The sequence below is a fragment of the Aspergillus pseudotamarii genome (genome assembly GCF_009193445.1).
Source record: "Aspergillus pseudotamarii strain CBS 117625 unplaced genomic scaffold BDV38scaffold_11, whole genome shotgun sequence".
In the NCBI taxonomy this organism is placed as follows: Eukaryota; Fungi; Ascomycota; class Eurotiomycetes; order Eurotiales; family Aspergillaceae; genus Aspergillus; species Aspergillus pseudotamarii.
In genome coordinates, this window is record NW_022475025.1 from 687,235 (window position 1) to 703,750 (window position 16,516).

At 47.1% G+C, this 16,516-nt stretch overlaps 8 protein-coding genes across 8 annotated transcripts; 3 read left to right on the plus strand and 5 right to left on the minus strand.

Annotated features, from left to right (window-relative positions):
* The first annotated feature begins 278 nt into the window (after positions 1-278).
* Positions 279-1,993, plus strand: BDV38DRAFT_240078 (uncharacterized protein). The gene has a single exon (XM_032053852.1). The coding sequence runs from the start codon at positions 933-935 to the stop codon at positions 1,977-1,979; it is 1,047 nt and encodes a 348-aa protein (XP_031916712.1). The 5' UTR covers positions 279-932; the 3' UTR covers positions 1,980-1,993.
* A 297-nt stretch (positions 1,994-2,290) lies between these two features.
* BDV38DRAFT_20532 (putative TRAF-like signal transducer) lies at positions 2,291-4,261 on the minus strand. The gene is made up of 3 exons (XM_032052515.1): positions 3,544-4,261; positions 2,651-3,485; positions 2,291-2,592 (listed from the first exon to the last, which is right to left on the minus strand). Exons 1-2 carry the CDS (start codon positions 4,069-4,071, stop codon positions 2,661-2,663), a joined length of 1,353 nt encoding a protein of 450 aa, XP_031916713.1. The 5' UTR covers positions 4,072-4,261; the 3' UTR covers positions 2,291-2,592; positions 2,651-2,660.
* A 108-nt stretch (positions 4,262-4,369) lies between these two features.
* Positions 4,370-5,938, plus strand: BDV38DRAFT_20515 (syntaxin family protein). Its single transcript, XM_032052514.1, has 2 exons — positions 4,370-4,414; positions 4,563-5,938. Exon 2 carries the CDS (start codon positions 4,816-4,818, stop codon positions 5,605-5,607), a length of 792 nt encoding a protein of 263 aa, XP_031916714.1. The 5' UTR covers positions 4,370-4,414; positions 4,563-4,815; the 3' UTR covers positions 5,608-5,938.
* Positions 5,939-6,086: 148 nt separating this feature from the next.
* BDV38DRAFT_280144 (uncharacterized protein) lies at positions 6,087-6,589 on the minus strand (the record flags this gene model as incomplete). Its single annotated transcript, XM_032059223.1, has 3 exons — positions 6,087-6,197; positions 6,280-6,392; positions 6,463-6,589. 3 exons carry the CDS (start codon positions 6,587-6,589, stop codon positions 6,087-6,089), a joined length of 351 nt encoding a protein of 116 aa, XP_031916715.1.
* A 972-nt stretch (positions 6,590-7,561) lies between these two features.
* On the minus strand, positions 7,562-8,281 carry BDV38DRAFT_240092 (uncharacterized protein). The gene has a single exon (XM_032053853.1). The coding sequence runs from the start codon at positions 7,999-8,001 to the stop codon at positions 7,834-7,836; it is 168 nt and encodes a 55-aa protein (XP_031916716.1). The 5' UTR covers positions 8,002-8,281; the 3' UTR covers positions 7,562-7,833.
* A 1,723-nt stretch (positions 8,282-10,004) lies between these two features.
* Positions 10,005-11,161, minus strand: BDV38DRAFT_20538 (DUF4452 domain-containing protein). Its single transcript, XM_032052516.1, has 2 exons — positions 10,748-11,161; positions 10,005-10,636 (listed from the first exon to the last, which is right to left on the minus strand). Exons 1-2 carry the CDS (start codon positions 11,018-11,020, stop codon positions 10,322-10,324), a joined length of 588 nt encoding a protein of 195 aa, XP_031916717.1. The 5' UTR covers positions 11,021-11,161; the 3' UTR covers positions 10,005-10,321.
* Positions 11,162-13,035: 1,874 nt separating this feature from the next.
* Positions 13,036-14,145, plus strand: BDV38DRAFT_240097 (uncharacterized protein). The gene has a single exon (XM_032053854.1). The coding sequence runs from the start codon at positions 13,377-13,379 to the stop codon at positions 13,647-13,649; it is 273 nt and encodes a 90-aa protein (XP_031916718.1). The 5' UTR covers positions 13,036-13,376; the 3' UTR covers positions 13,650-14,145.
* Positions 14,146-15,190: 1,045 nt separating this feature from the next.
* On the minus strand, positions 15,191-16,429 carry ssn8 (cyclin-dependent protein serine/threonine kinase regulator SSN8). Its single transcript, XM_032052528.1, has 3 exons — positions 16,138-16,429; positions 15,869-16,078; positions 15,191-15,813 (listed from the first exon to the last, which is right to left on the minus strand). The coding sequence occupies exons 1-3, from the start codon at positions 16,295-16,297 to the stop codon at positions 15,278-15,280; spliced, it is 906 nt and encodes a 301-aa protein (XP_031916719.1). The 5' UTR covers positions 16,298-16,429; the 3' UTR covers positions 15,191-15,277.
* Between the last annotated feature and the right edge of the window lie 87 nt (positions 16,430-16,516).

Consider the following 16,516-nt stretch of genomic DNA (forward strand, 5'->3'; position numbering starts at 1 on the left):
AACTACTCTACATTGGCAATTTCCATCCCAGGTACGAAAAGAACGGAGATGGTGAGATAGTCATAAATTCCAACAACCCGCCATCAAGCCAGCTCCTTAAAAAAAAAAAAAAAAAAAAGGGAAGAGGAATGACTACTCCAAGCAACTCAGAGAAATGGTAGGCATTATAAATTGAGACTGGCTTACTCAGGGTTGCGCTTGACTTCAATTTTCTATTACGAAATGGATCACTTTTCTTCAGGTCATGGATACGATTGATTGCATGATGATACTGGACCGAACTGCCTAGGCTCCCAAGTTTTAAGTCATCTACCAAGTCTCGATTCATTTTATTTGGTCTTGTTTGGATGTGAAGTCGCCTATCAGCAAGCTCTCGCAACCCATTCCCAAGTTGGATTAGGATGCTCCCCGCACAACGGCAACGACATCCCCATAGAACCCACTGCCGAACAACAACCACCACCACCACAACCAGCTTGCTACACCCCTATAACAACTCTATCTGACCAGGAAAGAATAACTAAATAGAATCCGAATGACTCAATGCCCGAGACCCCGAGGCATATCTGCGCGGGGGGCCCTGTCAACTGGGGTTACTTCACATGCGAACCATAGTTGACTACCGATCTGGGGGCTTTAGTTCGATGGGCCCTCATTACCGGAGCCCATTCAGGGGCCACATCTCTTTTTTGTTGGGGAAGAAAATAGATCTACAGATGATGATCTACACTCCAGTACTTTCCATCCTGCACTGCGAAACAGCCTCTTTTCTTTCCTTCACTTTCACATGTAGAAACACACACTCTCTCCGGAACTACCGGTGGCCCCTCTAGCGACAAAACGATATAAACAATGGCTCCTCCCTCGCCAACCTCCCCCAGAAGAGGGCAACCATATCCAAGAGACCCAGATCACGGCCAAGAACAGCGAAAATGGCTACCAAGCCCAACCCCAAGGACTCGATGAAGTCCACCTGGCGCACCGCCAGCCGCGACGAATGGAACATCAACCACTGGGCCATCGAGCTGCTGAACGTACACCCAACCGAGCTCAATAAGGAAATCCCCGTGCACCAAAAGGACGAAAAAGTCCCCTACATCACGCAATGGTCGCTGAACATCTGGGTCCTCTTCTACGGAGCCCTACCGCTACTCCTGCACCAAGTCTACGCCACCTTCACAGGCCACAATCTAGGCCCAATAGCCGTCTTCAACTTCTACTTCATGGCCTTCAACGCCGTCGTCATCTTCGAAGTCCATATCCTCCGCCGCCTGGGCCACATCTACGGCTTCCTCGACGGCGACAAGCACGACCGCGATGGCGTCCCAGACGTCGGCATCGCCAAAGTCGTAACATCCCTCTACAAGACGACGGGCTCGCGCATGGCCCTCGCCGTTTACTTCACCTACAACATCAACCAGCTCCCCTCTCAGCTGAACTGGACCATGTTGCCGCTTCAAATCGGCGTCTACGGCATCGTCCTCGACTTCTGGTTCTACTGGTACCACCGTCTCATGCACGACGTCAGCTTCCTCTGGAAATTCCACCGCACACACCACCTCACAAAGCACCCGAACCCGTTACTCGCCGCCTACGCAGACCACGAACAGGAATTCTTCGACATGGTCGGCGTCCCCATGGCCACTTACTTCAGTCTGAAGCTCATGGGCCTCCCCCTCGGCTTCTACGAGTGGTGGCTCTGCCACCAGTACATCGCCTTCACCGAGGTCTTGGGCCACAGCGGTCTGCGCTTGCATTCAACCGGTGCCTCGACCCTAACCTGGCTGCTCGAATTCCTTGGTGCGGAGATCGTCATCGAAGACCATGATCTCCATCACCGGAAGGGCTGGCGCAAGAGTCATAACTACGGCAAGCAGACCAGACTCTGGGACCGGATTTTCGGGACCTGTCATGATCGGATCGAGGGGACGAAGGATAATATTGATTATGTGAATTCGGTTAATATGCCGTTGTTTTGATTTTTTTTTTTTTTGTGTGTGCTTGGATTTTCTCTGGTATTTTGGCCTTTTCATGTGTGGGAAAGCTAATGCGGGGGAGAGACTTGGTATGTGTGTCGGGGATGGTGAAACAAGAATGATCGAGTCTCTTACATTCCATTTGGAAAGGCTGATGAGGAGTTGGAAGGAGTGTGGAGAATGAACGATAAAAATAGTTAAGACTCGGCGTTGTTGTCCTTGGATGGGTGCCCTGTTGTCCTACATTGATATGCCCCTGTACGAATCCTAAGTATATATACCCTCTTTTATTACAGTATAGAATTTATACACTATTTGTTCTTTTTTGTCATCAGTTGAACAGCACTAGAAAGTTAACCTTTTTGAAACCAACAAAGCGTGGTTGCACAAAAAGCATTATAAATGCATAAGATAGCGCAATGTTTGTTAAGAAAGTATTCTATATCATTAAAGAAGATGAAACACTAGGCCAGGTGGTACAGCAGGTTTAGTACAGACCAATTATCACCGAAATATCACAAGGCTATCTATAGGCTACAATACAACTCGAATGTGGCCGCTGGGTATCAGAAAGTCAGTCGCGAAAAACACACAGCGCCTTCTCTTCAGACCTTGTCTAGTAAAAGCAATTAGAGCAAATATCATTATTCGTTGAGTCGAATTATAGTGCGCACATGCACTCTATCAAAGTTTGGTCCCTTCGCGTCCGCTGTCGCTGAGTCTTCGGGGCCGAAGAAATCCCGGAGATGGCGCAGCAGCACTGCTTGGTCCTGACGCCGAGGAACCTAGCTGCCCGGTTCGTGTTTCATTGCCGTTATTGCTGTTGTTGGTACGAACGCCTGTCCGTTGGCTCTGGTGGATGCGAGGGTTCATGAGCCATTGCACCTGCATTCGAATGCTGCTGACAGCGGCATTCGTATGGGCCATATCCTCCTTAAGTCGAAGGCATTCGTTCATGATCGCCATGCTAGCGCGAGCATCTAGATCCGTGATTGCATGTGATAACTGTCCAACTTCGTCTCGAAGAGACTCGTGGAGAGCAAGAAGGTAAGTAGTCGCATTAGACGAGGCGCTGGAATCGTCATATCGTTCATTCGCCGGGTCAGATGAGTTCGACGGTCTCGTCCGACTATTAGCCTCGGCCGGTACGTCCGGGTTCCGCGCAGACATAACACGAGACGACTCGACAAGAGTAGACCGGATACTCGCAAGTCCATCCTCAAAGATCTCATTACGCTGTTGAAGATGACGGATAGTCAACTCCATAGAATCAAGTCGTGCATTCTGAGCTTCAAAATAAGGGCCCATAGTTATCAATGGGCAATTCTGCTCGTGCACTACTAGCTCCGCTCGTTTAACTTTGACAGGACACCCGTACTTGGACGCTGCGCAGCTATGGATCGCCTCTGGACATGCATCTATGTGTTCCCTCAAAGCCTTGCGAAATACCGTAGTCTCACAATCAGGACATGTAGTTTTCAAGCTCGGGCATAGTTCCTGAACGTGCTCCTGCAGTTGGAAGCCTTCGTTAGTCACAATTTGATTGCCAACGGTATATCAGACGCACCTGGTAATCTTGCTCCATGATTTCCTCCTCACAGCGTGAGCATATATGAAGCTCATGCATGCATTTGTTTTCTGCACTCAGGTCCTTCTTCCGAGTCTTCTTTGTGCAGAAGACATTTGGACAGTCCAGAAGTCTGTAGCCGCAGTATTTGTCGACATGGGACTGAATATGGCCTCTTGGAACGATCTCCTTGCAACCTCCGGCCTCAAAAGGGCACTTTACCCGTATATCGTCGCACATATTGACCAAGAATCGAGGGACGTTAAGGTAGACCCCTCTCGCTGGCGCTCGACAGGTAGGGCATTTGAACTCGTCTCGACCGGTGGCAAAGGTAGTGATCGCTGTGTTCAGACATTTCTGACAGAACACATGGTCGCATTGTAATCTTACTGGACGTATGTATGGACAGTGACATATCGCACACATGAGATGATCGTCGTATCTGGAAACATAATCCAAAGAGCGGAGGTCGACAATCTCGTCAAGGTCGCTGCTCGGCTCCATCGCAAGAAACTCGTCGATATTCATCTTGCACAAGCGCACCCAGTTCGCAGTTCGTCAGATTTATACTCTAAAAGGCCCTCAGTCCCGTCGCACAAGTAACAGTCAATGTAGGGGGCGATCAAAAACGGATCGTCTTTCGAGTTGCCGAAGGGGATAGGAGGATGAAACAATAGCCCCGAGAGGCACGCATGAGGGGTTACACGGTGGCTGAAGTTCGCTCGGAATGTAGTGACTTGGCGGGCGATTGCAACAAACTCGACGATGTGTCTAACACAAAGAAAGAGTGGAAATGAGTCGAGAGGTGGAGCTAGTAGTACTCGGAGAACCGGAGACAAGGAAAGGAAATCGGTCGCAGTACTGCGGGGGACGAATTGAGCGGACGATAATTGATAGCGATTCCACTGGATGGCGGCGGCGGCAGATCACTCCCGCGCCCGGCCGAGAACAGTCTTTCCGTCTCACCCCCTCGGTCACACTTCATCTCCATCTTCATTCCACCATTACTATCATCATTTTCACCATCATTCTGGGGTTACTCGCTGTGTCGATCACTTGGCCATAGCTGTGAGTGAGCGAGTCATAATCCTCTCCTCTCCTCTCCTCTCCTGGTCAACCGATCCCGAATTTGTCAGAAATCCTCCCCCCAGGATCTACCCGAGTCTTTGTCTTCTCCGCATTGCCTCATCAGTCAGGCTGACACTGCGACACTTCATCCGCCAATTCGCGACATATCACCCTCTCATTCCGGACCCACCGTCTTACCTCAAAATGCCGAACCCATCGCAGCTCTTTCTCCTTGCAGACCATATTAAACTCTCTCTCTTAGAACGACAACGAGCGATCTCATTGGATTTGGAACCCAATAGTCAAGACGGGGAGATCTCTCGCTCTTTGGAATCGTTGCACGACGGCATCAAGGATGTGGAGCGAGGCCTCGCCCAGTTGGAGCAGGCCAACGACGATGGCGCCCCCGAGATGAAAGACCAGCTATTTCATCTGAAATCGCAGTATCAGGATTTGTCGTCTCAGTTCAGCGGACACACCACCTCAGCCGGCGCCAGCGGCTCATCCCCATCGCCTGAATTCACCAATGTCAAGTCGTCTCCTGACCTCAAACAACCAGTCCCGCAGCATCCTCCTTCTAAGTCGGTTCGGTTTATGAACTCGGCTACAGAAGAAGCTGATCTCGAGCGACAAAACCTTTTCCGGCCGTACCGCGACTCACCTTCCCCGCCCGGCGTAGACCAATCTGACATGTCAAATGAACAAATATATGATCGACACAATGAGATCATGCGCGACCAGGACGAACAGTTAGATCGCCTAGGTGAATCCATCGGGCGGCAACACCAACTCAGTATTCAGATCGGGGATGAGCTAGAAGGCCACGTCGCGCTATTAGACGGTATGGATGGTGATGTTGACCGACACCAACATCGGCTAGACGGGGCTAGAAAACGGCTGGACAAGATCCGGAGAAGCGCGGGTGACAACTGGAGCTTGATGACGATCGTCGGTTTGATCATTATCCTGGTCATTCTCATTGTCATTTTGAAATAAAGCCTAGAGCGTATAGAACCTCGGGTATCCTTCACATTCTTGCGAATTTTGGTCAAGGGCGTGTTCCTCTGAAAGGCGCAGGGCGTTTCTTTTTGGACAGGGGTGCGGATTCCCTATGAATGTATTGTCGGTTTGCCTTATATTGATGTTTGAACTTACATGGTGTCTGGAGTAATCATCAATTACGGATTTGTTCATTTTATGGCAACAATTGCTTTTTTACGTCACGTTCATGCAACTCCCAGCAAGGACTCGGGTTCTTACACACCACCCTACACAATCTACATCTTATACCCCATATCAATATCATACACCCAATCTTATTCCTCAGGGGTTGTTATACATGACATCAAGAAGCATCCTAGCCTAAGTTAATGAAACCAAGCACATCTCTTAAAACTCAGATTGCACCTTAGGACCCCAATTACGAAAAGACAATAGTACAAAAGAAAGAAAAAAGGAAGCTAAAACCCATTCCTTTATTGAGTCTTGTTCACCGGTCCATCCCGGTTAGGCAGATGCTTCGTCTTCTCCTGCAAATCTTTCATATCATAACCGTCACTATCGACCTCACCCCGATCTGCTTTGACCTACATAGGACATTAGCACCACAGTCGCCCTTAAGATTTTCTCCTTATAATGGGGAAGGGGGGGGAGATGAGAAAAGCTTACCGAGGCTTCACTGTTACTAGCGAGTTCCTGCTTCCACTTCGCCTTTCCTTCCTTAGTGCTTCTCAATTGGTCCTGCTTGTGCTCTTCGTAGGTGATGTGTAGGTCCTCTCGGTCTGGAAGTGAAAAGGTTAGACTCGTGTGCTTTCAAACAGATACGAGAACAGAAGCAGGGGAGTGACGAACTGTGATCAGATTCCTTGAGACCCGAACGGAGAGGAGAGGTGTGGAAGGCAGAGGTGACGGTATAAGATGGTCTAAGGGCCACACGGGGGGCAATTGTTGAACGGATGGTGGAGGCGAGGAAGGACATGATAGGTTACTTGGTTAATTAGATGTAGAAATTCGAGGGAATGGAAGGTTCTGTATTATTAGAGCTGTTAGCAGCAACTCTCATCATTGTAGAGACAACCATTGCATGAAATAAGGTAGGAAACCTTACCAAATCAAGAAAAGGTTGTCTGATCTATTGTAGATAGTGAAAGTATGTATCTTGCACGCTTTCAATGAGGTACAACCAGTAGTATTTATAATGGTTCGCAGAAATGGAAGGCCAGACAAATTGCTTCCTCCACTGCCTTTGTAATTCCATGTGAGCGAGTGGGTTTGCTGTTGAAAGGGAAGTCCAGAATGTCACCGGTGACGTCATTCATACTCAATCCTGATCGTTCTTGGCAGTGAGGGACATTCAATCCATTCTCCGTACCTTTTTCGTGGACTCTTATTAATTCCGTAATTGGTGATTATATGCTTCAGGGAAACATTGTAACCTAGGTCTATCTTTTCTATTTGAAGTCTGAAATTGTGAATGTGAATTGGCGAGGTTGTTTTTGGACTTTTGGTGATCGTCACGGGGATGACATCACGAGCAGGGGTTACACCTCATACTGTGTATCAGGCCTTGGCAGCTTGTATGTATGGGACATACTTGGAAGTTGTTTCCCCGTGAGCTTGCACATATTAAACGACCCGATGGTAGCTGAAGGACATTTGGCCGATGAGACTTTGATTAGCACAGTTATTCACTGAGTACCTTTCATCCTGGGGTTGTGTTCTTCAGGTGATAACATACAGATCGCCTCCGCGGTATAGTCATGTCCTTCCGCTAACTTTGAGGACTTCAAAAACCAAGTCAGCTTATCGATGACAACTCAGGCTATTGTCAAGCCTTAAGAGTGTGTCTAGACAACAAAGCGAAAGACGGAAAGAGCATTATTGCATCAGTTGTTACTACAGATAAATCAATGGGTTCACATCGAACCAATCTACCACCTATCCAAAACACCCTCCTCCGAGGGTACCTCGCATTCCGAAAATACCTAAATATCCATACAAATATAAAGAAACCTTCTTCCCTCTGAACCTCCACACATCAAAGTCAAGTCACCCGTTAAGCCACCGGGCTAATACAACCCTCCAGATGGAAGTATATATCCCCCATCCCTTAATCAAACATCAATCGGAATCGTCGGTTTACTCGCAGCACAAAATGAAACTGTCATGATATTTTCACACCCTCCTTGACTATTCTTAATCATCTTAACAGTGCACGAATGGTCATTCCTCGCACACTAACCAGAAGATAATCACCGAGTACAAAGCAATATTAACCCTGGCAGTTAGCTTTTTACTTACCGGGGATTCACGTCTACATTTCATACTCCAAGTGCTAGTCCGTGTGCCCGTACTATGTGTAGCATAGCTTATGCACGCTGTCCCTGCCATGTTGCGGCAACTTTGTACAGTAGGCACATAGTTAGCCAGGTAACTAGTTGTTCATTTTTGGCCTGAACACCGTTGATTCAAAGCGGGATTTGTCCCGCTACTGAAATCTATTTATTTTTCTTTGCGGTTTAAATATCCCAATTCTTCCTAGAATCCGGGCTGTTGATACTTTGCGGGAACGTAGACTGAGGGAGAGGCGGCATTATATAGTTGTTTGGGAATTAGTTGTCCAAGTTGGACCACAGGAGGCTAGTTTATGTCCGGTTTTTATAGTGCAAGGTAGTCTAGGGGAAGGGGCTTGCCACCCTTGGGAAATTACTGCTCTACTGAAGGTAGTTGTTCAGGGGGGGGGCGAATATCTGTTTGTCCTCTAGGGGGTACTGCTTCTGCTGGGTTAGCAGAGAGGAAACCGAGGGGTCGATACGGAGGAAATTGCAGTCGTCTTCATTCTGAAACACCTGGATTGGCAATCGTGCAGAGCATAACCTTGAACAAAAGGTTGGTTTTCCTGATGGAACAGTAACTCTTGCTGAAGAGATCCTTATTTACCTCAGTATGTACGGGATATATTTCTAGCATATTGGGATAGCCTCGACACTTCTTTTTTATGATGGAGATACTATAATGTTGGACACTCTAAAATTTGATAGTCTTCTCTATTATTTCATCTTTCGACATGTAGCTCAAGTTCTTGTCGATTACCTAGTACATACGTAGGAAAGGTTCAAGAGGAGTGTTAATGCTGGGCGGCAATGAATATACATATATTAAATCCAAGACGGTTCACTGTACTTTGTATTACTTGACTTTAGAAGCATCGCCAATGGAGCACTCGAAAGTTCACGGTTCTTTGTAGTATATAATAGTTCTCTCCCTCTAATTAATAACTCTGCCCATAAAGCTAATACATATTATCTATGCAAAGGCCGGTGGGGTTCCGAGCCGTGAAATTAACCTTACAGCACCTAGCAGTTCGTTCAACATGACACACCCAGGTGGACAACTAAATAAAATGGTTGCATACTAGAGTTTGGCGACACCAGGCAGATTAGATGGCTACCCACTGGCATTATCGATAATAACTGTGCCACCATCAGCTACTCTTTTTCACAGACTAGATACATCATTGGTGTCAACCCATCTGCATCTTGATCTTGTCATGCTGGTTAACCTCTGACGCTACAACATGCAGCCGAGTTCTGAAACCATGTCTACTGAAGCGAAAGTTTTGATAAAATAGGACTGTGTCCAAAGCTATTCTCACAACTATGTTTAGGCATTACCTGCATAGCTTAAAAAGAAAAAGGCATATAGACAAAGGAAATGGGATGGAATGACGGAATGCCCAAAAACGAACGTAAACACAAGATCATACACTGCATCACTCTCCGGGAGTTCCCAGATATATCGAAAATATCCAAACGAGTCAACGTTGAAGCAAATGAAGCAAGATTGATGGTCGATTCACGACACCAAAGAACATAGTTTTCAAGTAAAACCGGTCTATGTCTCCCAGACAGACCCCGAGACAAACTCCACATCCAGTCCATGGATTTTCACAGCCGTTAGCCAGAAGCAACAACATAGAAATGTCGCCCATCACCAACCCATATACAGGAAAGAAATAAAGTAAAAGATAAAAGGCACAAATGCGAAAGATATGATCAAACAAACAAACACAAGACATCCCGAACAATTCACAGGCCCAATCAATGCAGACGTATGTCGTTTCCACCTTTCTAGATCCCTAAAAGCATGAAAAAAATCCGACCCACCCAAAACCAACCATGGATATCAGAAATAGATGGCAAACCGCTGAGTATCTTGCAGAGTCGCCAAAGGACACCAAGAAAAAACTCCGGACCAAAAAGAAATGCGCGCCAATATGGCAAATCGCCGCACTTTCTATACATCATCGCGGCCAAAACGACACGAGGTCAAAAGGACGTATTTTCCCTAACCGAAGAATAAAAAACAAGGTATCGTCTGAAATGTGAAAATGCAAAAATCGAATCGCAGGCGCCGTCGCTCGCAGAAAGTCGAAAGCATCACTCTAGATAAAAGTGTTCAAGATCGTCATCGGAGGAGGGTGTATATACAAGAGGAAACAATGATTTAGCCTTTTATCGCAAGAAAAAAAAAGGGAATATCGGTTTAGTCGTAAAGAGATGCGATGGCCATGTCAAATAGTAAACAAAGCAACGAAAATTAAGACCCGCGGTTAGGGAACCCCGATGATGCAGAAGCCGGACGAAGTGGAAGACATGTCATGGGCGCAGGCCCTTGGCTAGTGACATGGCGACTGGTAAGATAGCGGTCCTCACCAGCGACGCTGGACATTCTGCATCGAGGCCGGGGAGATGGACGTAGGCGGGCTGGTCAAGGTCATGCCAGTATGGGGGTTGACGATAGGGATGACCTTGCGGGTGCGGACTGCAGATGGTTGCTGGAAGTTCACGTGATTAAGATTACCGGTAACACCGGAATGGACGTATGAGTTGCTGGATGCGGGAGATAAAGAGATGGACGGTGTCACCTGCTGAACAGGCTGAATTTGATGTTGAAGAGGTGACGAATCGGGAGAGCCACTGGAAAGAGACGACCGATCTGAGCCAGCGGAATGGATTGAGTGAAGCTGTAGATGTTCGGGTGCATGTTAGAAGATTGTCCTGTATTATACGTGGAAGACGATTTCCAATATGGAAGGGTCAAAGGGAGCCGATGCTCAGGCTGTGGAAGAACATACATCGTCCTCGGTCAGGAGACTGGGGCAGAACTCCAAGTCGTCGTCCAAGTCGAAAGACCGTCCAGCCTCGAACCTCGCGCGGAAGGCAGTCACCGCAGGGGCCTCAGCGAGCTCTCTCATACTTTTTACACCCCGAAACTGGCGCTGGGCGTTTTGGGCGGCCATTTTGGGTCCTCGCCGAGAGCGTCCACCGTGGTGGTTATTCGAAGGCTGCATGTGTGCAGTGGCACCGTGGTGAGCATGCTGCTGTTGCTGGTAGAAAAATGCCGACATATTGGTGTTGTCGTGGTAAATGAAACGGAAGAAACAAAGCCGTTATATCGTTGAGTCTTGAAGGTGGATACAAACAAGGGACCAGCACGCTGGAATCCTGAGGATAAACAGACTTTTTAAAAGGAAATAGTAAGGAGAATGACGAAGGGTCGGTTGGAATGTAATTCAAGATAAGGGCAGAAGTAATCACGAGAGGAAAGAGAAATATTACTGAGATGAGGAGAAAATTGAAGCGAAGGGTCGGAGACGAAAATACGTTTAGTGGTTGTGTGGGATGGGGAATCACTGATTGATGGCGGGACAAGAAGTTGAAAAAGAAGACCGGGAGCGAAGAAAAAGAGCCCGGAGTGGACGGAGGCGAAAGCAAGAGGGGCTGCAAGTGTTATTCGGCTGGGGCTGAGTGAGTGGAGCATTGCAAGGGAATCATTTGTAACGTACCGTACTAGTACCCCCGGCGATCAACAAGAGTTCCTCTTTTCCGGCACATCTGTGTTGTGGTAAGTTTGGTAACATTTCCGTTCCGACACTCCTGCGCTACTGGCAAGGTCACGCACCAGTTTTAGGGCAGGAGGCCACCCAACCAGAGAGCTGTTGGCGGTAGCTCAGTGGCAAGTCTAAGTATTAGGAGCCAATAACTGATTTCCAAGTGAATTCTAAGTGGGGATATTACAGCCACTTTGGATCAGCAGCCAATGATTAAATTCTAGAGCGGCTCGAGGCGGCTACCAAAGTGGAATAGAGTGACGCTGTAAGTTTTGCCCTAATCCTTATCGAGGGTAGATAACCTCCACCATCTCGAGACCTGATATCTGGGCATTACTTGATTGAGCATAAGTGGCTGTCGGCCAATGCCCGGCCCTAGTGTGTCAGCCTGGCCTTTAAGGCTGTACTCATTTTTTCTTGACGAACCAATACCCGCTAGTACGGCTACAATACGATGGATGGTATGATGGTTAGTAAGTTGCGCACCCGACTCCCTGTTGTATGATGCGTACATAATGGCCGTTGACTCTGTCCTATGGAATGACGACCGGCGTAGTACGGACTATTGAAAACGGCTGTGGATCTACAATCATATTTTGTTTTTGTGAGACCCAACGAAGATCGTGGCGAGTATGCAGAGGGATGACGAGGGACTACATCATATCATTGCCAATAACGAGAGAGGGGGACGGATGTGTCCGTTTTGCCCTACTCAATGGAGCATATTTATTTCACAGTATCGCTATTTCATTGCCGGAGAAGGCGGGTTAAAGACATTCTCATGAACATCATGGGGGGAAAAGGATGGAATGTGGTACCCATTTCCGAAGACAGACAAAAAGTAAAGAGGAAAAAGGGAGAAAACGCCTACGACATGTGCGGGTAATGATTTGCAACATGTAAGCTCCACTCCACCCCTTTGGGTGAGAGTGATTTGCTGTGATCATTCTCGGTACCTTTCCCTTGATTGAACCGTGCCACTTGGTCCTGGAAGTCTAAAGCGGATCCTTGTTTCCCCCAACCATTCATTGAATCCATAGATAGCAAATCCTGCGCTGGCCCTCTGACTCTCTGACATCGCCCTGCGGTCTTCGCGGCTTCGACAGTTTTCCAAAGTACTCCGTAAAAGTCTATCCTCCACCTGATCTGAAAATCCCCATTGTAATGGAGCACTAGCTCAGATATTGGGCGTAATAAATAACCACCTTATTCAGCCATAGTGATGTACTGAATACAGAATGTATGATGCAGACATGGAACCCAAAGCCCTTTTTCTTGTTACCTGATTCATGGGGGACAAAATTGATGGGGTAAATTTAGGTAATTTTATTTATTTGTTTGTTTTGTTGTTGACTGGGGCCAGCAACAACAGAACCGGGCAACATCGAGAGGCGCCCATTTTGTGCAGAAGTACTCCGTCCTCCGTAAAAATTCGATGACACCAACAGCGATAATGCTGAAGTCCCACAGAGATAATGTAATACCGATTTCTCCCGTAAAGATGGATCTTTTCCTAGGACTTTATACCGCTTTTAAAGGCGGTGCTACAGCCACAATGTGGTCTGCCCGTCCTTCGAAACAAACTAACGGCGCTTGCTCATCATCATCAAAAAAGATAATAATAGATACGTATCTTAATTCTGCTGTCAAACGCTCCCGACGCATGGTGCCGGGTGTGTGCTCTGATCGCCTGGGCCCTCATCAATTCCCTGTTAGAGTCCCCGACTCGAAAGAAATAGACGAGTGGTTGGAGGATACAGCAAACTAGTACGTTATGCGATATGCACTGTGTGGAACTACTGCGAGGTAAGCTGGCGGTTACTGGAACAGCATCATAGCCTTAATAGGGTCACACCTCCTGCAAGCCCTACACATGGATTCCTGGGGATGGGTGACTAGTACTATCCTTTTCCCGATTATCCCAGGCGCAGCATTGGGTACCCATCCGTCATTGGCGCCAGAGACCCTCACCCTGCATGTAGGACGTGTTGGTAACTTGGTGTCCATTAACTTGAGGGCTTTCTTAGTTTCGAGACCAACTCAATACTGCGAAATGTTCCTGAAAGACGGCAACTTCATCTCACCGCCCCTTTTGTTCAATAATATGGGTTTCCGCCCTCCCAGCCATACACCTTCCCCTCTTTGACTAGAACTTTGTTGATAATGTCATTATTAATGATAAGTCATATTGCGTTTATTATTTCCCGACATTATACGAGTCTTATACTTTCCATATCTTAACTTTTCCACTGTTGTCTCGGCTAGGAAGCTGTATACAGTGTATAATGTTTAGAGTAGATAATGACGACGCCACAGACGGGGAGGCAAAGAACAATGCATGTGTATAGGAGCAACTAATGTATTCGATACAGGAATCTTCACCATTCAACGACACAAACCAGGCTGCACTGCAGAAGTCGCTTGTTTGCTTTGTCTCCGGTTGATTACACCGAATCAGCGACCGAGCCAAAAGTGATCCTATAGGCCACCCCAATCTCGGAGTAAATGTGGTACATCATTCGAAGGCAACCGAAGCTAACGTACCCCAAAAAGCAAGGGGTGTGAAACACGATCTACTCCTGTTCTTGCTGGGCAAGTCTCAGGAAGCGCCCGTGTTCCAGTCTCAATTGAGTTTTGGTGGCCAATCAGCCACTGTTATCTCCCTTGTCTCCAAAGACAAGATCTCATGTATAGAGTATGTAAGTCGGTGGCTCAAGGAGTTGCAAAAGACTCACACCGACACAATTGCACATACATCTGTCTTATACTCCACTATTGATTTTAATTTTCCGATCTTATTGCAAGCGCACGGGTGGGCTTCAACTGAAGGAATACGTAGTTGGTTCTCCTGTTTTTACTCTGTAGATCCACCGATGCCTGGGCCCCTTGGTGATCCAAAATTAAGTCGCTTCCTCTGCCAGCCGTTCCATGGACATCGAGGCAGCCACAAACCCCCCCCTCTCCTCCCCCTTCTCAACACGCTTTGACAATGGAGACTCATGACGCAGTATTTAGCATGACGATCCAAACCCCTCAATTAAGCATTTGCACATGGATTTTGGACATGTCTGAGACAAGGCCTGGTCTCCAGGGAAGCACCTCCCTGCGTGCTGTGTGATACTCGAGTATGTAGGTATGTACATATGTATGTACATGCTTTACCGTGCGCTCTTTGTTCAGATACAGATAAGCTGGCAATGCAGCTTATAAATCTCTTCACTTGAGATGCCGCCACAAATTCCAAGTCATTGTGTAAAAGTATCGCATTAAGGCACCAAGGGACAATGCATGCACGTGCCTTGGATGCTTGCTAAGCCGATTATTCATCTGGCCTTGGCCTTGAAATCTGACCTAGACCTTGGTGTTGCACTTGTGTTCAATCAAAACTTCCCTCGTAGACGCATGAGTTCTTGTGCCAAATCAGTGTAGATTGATCGACAAGGCATTATAGAGCTTCATGGACATCTTGGCAGCTATCTCGCGAGATATGATTCCCGAGTATGCAGTCAATTGACCTATTATCAGCAATGGAAGCTGATAATAATGTATATCCATTTCGAAAGGGATGAAACAAAAAGCTGTGGTCAGTATTATACGCATCTATGAACAGCCTGAGGCCATAAATTTATGCTAGCTTATCAAATTGAAATATATAGTTACACTGCGCATGTTTCATATGTAACGCCACAAGAAACTCCCTAAATGCAGTGCAAAAGCAAAACGCCGCGATACTACTAGAAATGAGAAATATTATAATGGGCCCATCACATAATCTCACTTGTCCAGATTCTTGCTCTTCACCATTCGGCCAAGTAGCTCCTTACAGTGCTTTTCGCTATAATTCTCCCAGATCTCATACAGAGACACCAGCTCCTGGGTGCATTCAATAACAGCTCGGATATCAACCTCACTCTCAGCAAGCCAGCCAACAAGTTTCTGAATTCGAGGAGGCGGACCAGCGCCATTCTTATCTCCCAAAGCTGCGAGGATATTCACCCCTCCATCCCTCATCGCTCCGGCCAGTGGGGCGGCAGTCCCATGGAAGCTCGTCTGGCTCGGTTTGAAGACAACAGCAACGATGATGGCCATTACCGCAATCACATGAGGTGGGTATAGTAATGGTAGGTCGGTAAGATAATGATCATTGATTACTGACCATGCCAGAGCTACCTCATCTGATGTAAGCGATAGCTCTGGTTGGAGCTCGGATAAAGTCCGATATGGATGATGAACGATGAGCTGTGAGTTCATCTCGGATATCAAAGCGAACTCGCATTCACCTAGCTTTGACACGTCCGGGGCAATGAACTCTACCGGAAAGTCAGCGACAAATAAAAAGAAGATTATCCTCAAAGCTGTTCGTACCGGGCCAAAAGTTCCGGGCCTCTGCGACCACAAATCGGATATGTTGAGGACATTCTTCCATCTTACAAGCGAGATAGAATGCAGTGGTGACCACCAGATATGGATTGGTATGTCTTATCTCGTTTTTAGTATAAAACCGTTTGATGTATACTTGAGCTGTAGCGAGTGCTTGCTGTCTAGTTGACATCCTCTTTCCAAGCTTTATGAGTTCTGTTGAAATGTTTAGTTTAAAATTATACTTAAGACCCTTGAAGACTATCATATCTCACGTTGGCTAAAGTAAATGTTGAGCAGCCTCTGATCCGGTAGAGGAAATTGCGAATGCGCGGCCTTATCTCTCTCTCTAAAGGACTCCCGAATGTCTGCCAATCTTTCTTTCGTAAACAGCCAATGTCGACGTTGAGTCGACGCCCAATAATTGGCAGCCATGACAATGAAAAACGGCCAGGGAAAGTTAATTAATAAAGGGTTGAAAAGTTTCAAGCAGTTGTGACTGAAATCGTTGTCATCATGAAGAACACTCGATGATAATTAGGGATGTATGTGTCACCCAAGTGTTCAGAGTTCCTGTAACGGCCGAATCAACCCGATTCTATCGGCCCAAAGAAACACTATAGACAAGAAACCGCGCTCTAGAGCTACCTAATT

Excerpts from the sequence above, each read along its gene's own strand:
- BDV38DRAFT_240078 (XM_032053852.1), top strand. The coding sequence starts at position 933 with ATGGCTACCAAGCCCAACCCCAAGGACTCGATGAAGTCCACCTGGCGC.
- BDV38DRAFT_20532 (XM_032052515.1), bottom strand. The coding sequence starts at position 4,071 with ATGAATATCGACGAGTTTCTTGCGATGGAGCCGAGCAGCGACCTTGAC. Across the intron at positions 3,486-3,543 it reads TCATGGAGCAAGATTACCAG|GAGCACGTTCAGGAACTATG; the intron begins GTGCGTCTGATA and ends TTCCAACTGCAG.
- BDV38DRAFT_20515 (XM_032052514.1), top strand. The coding sequence starts at position 4,816 with ATGCCGAACCCATCGCAGCTCTTTCTCCTTGCAGACCATATTAAACTC.
- BDV38DRAFT_240092 (XM_032053853.1), bottom strand. The coding sequence starts at position 8,001 with ATGGCAGGGACAGCGTGCATAAGCTATGCTACACATAGTACGGGCACA.
- BDV38DRAFT_20538 (XM_032052516.1), bottom strand. The coding sequence starts at position 11,020 with ATGTCGGCATTTTTCTACCAGCAACAGCAGCATGCTCACCACGGTGCC. Across the intron at positions 10,637-10,747 it reads GTCTCCTGACCGAGGACGAT|CTTCACTCAATCCATTCCGC; the intron begins GTATGTTCTTCC and ends GAACATCTACAG.
- BDV38DRAFT_240097 (XM_032053854.1), top strand. The coding sequence starts at position 13,377 with ATGGATTCCTGGGGATGGGTGACTAGTACTATCCTTTTCCCGATTATC.
- ssn8 (XM_032052528.1), bottom strand. The coding sequence starts at position 16,297 with ATGGCTGCCAATTATTGGGCGTCGACTCAACGTCGACATTGGCTGTTT. Across the intron at positions 16,079-16,137 it reads CAACATTTACTTTAGCCAAC|AACTCATAAAGCTTGGAAAG; the intron begins GTGAGATATGAT and ends ACATTTCAACAG. Across the intron at positions 15,814-15,868 it reads GGCCCGGAACTTTTGGCCCG|AGTTCATTGCCCCGGACGTG; the intron begins GTACGAACAGCT and ends ACTTTCCGGTAG.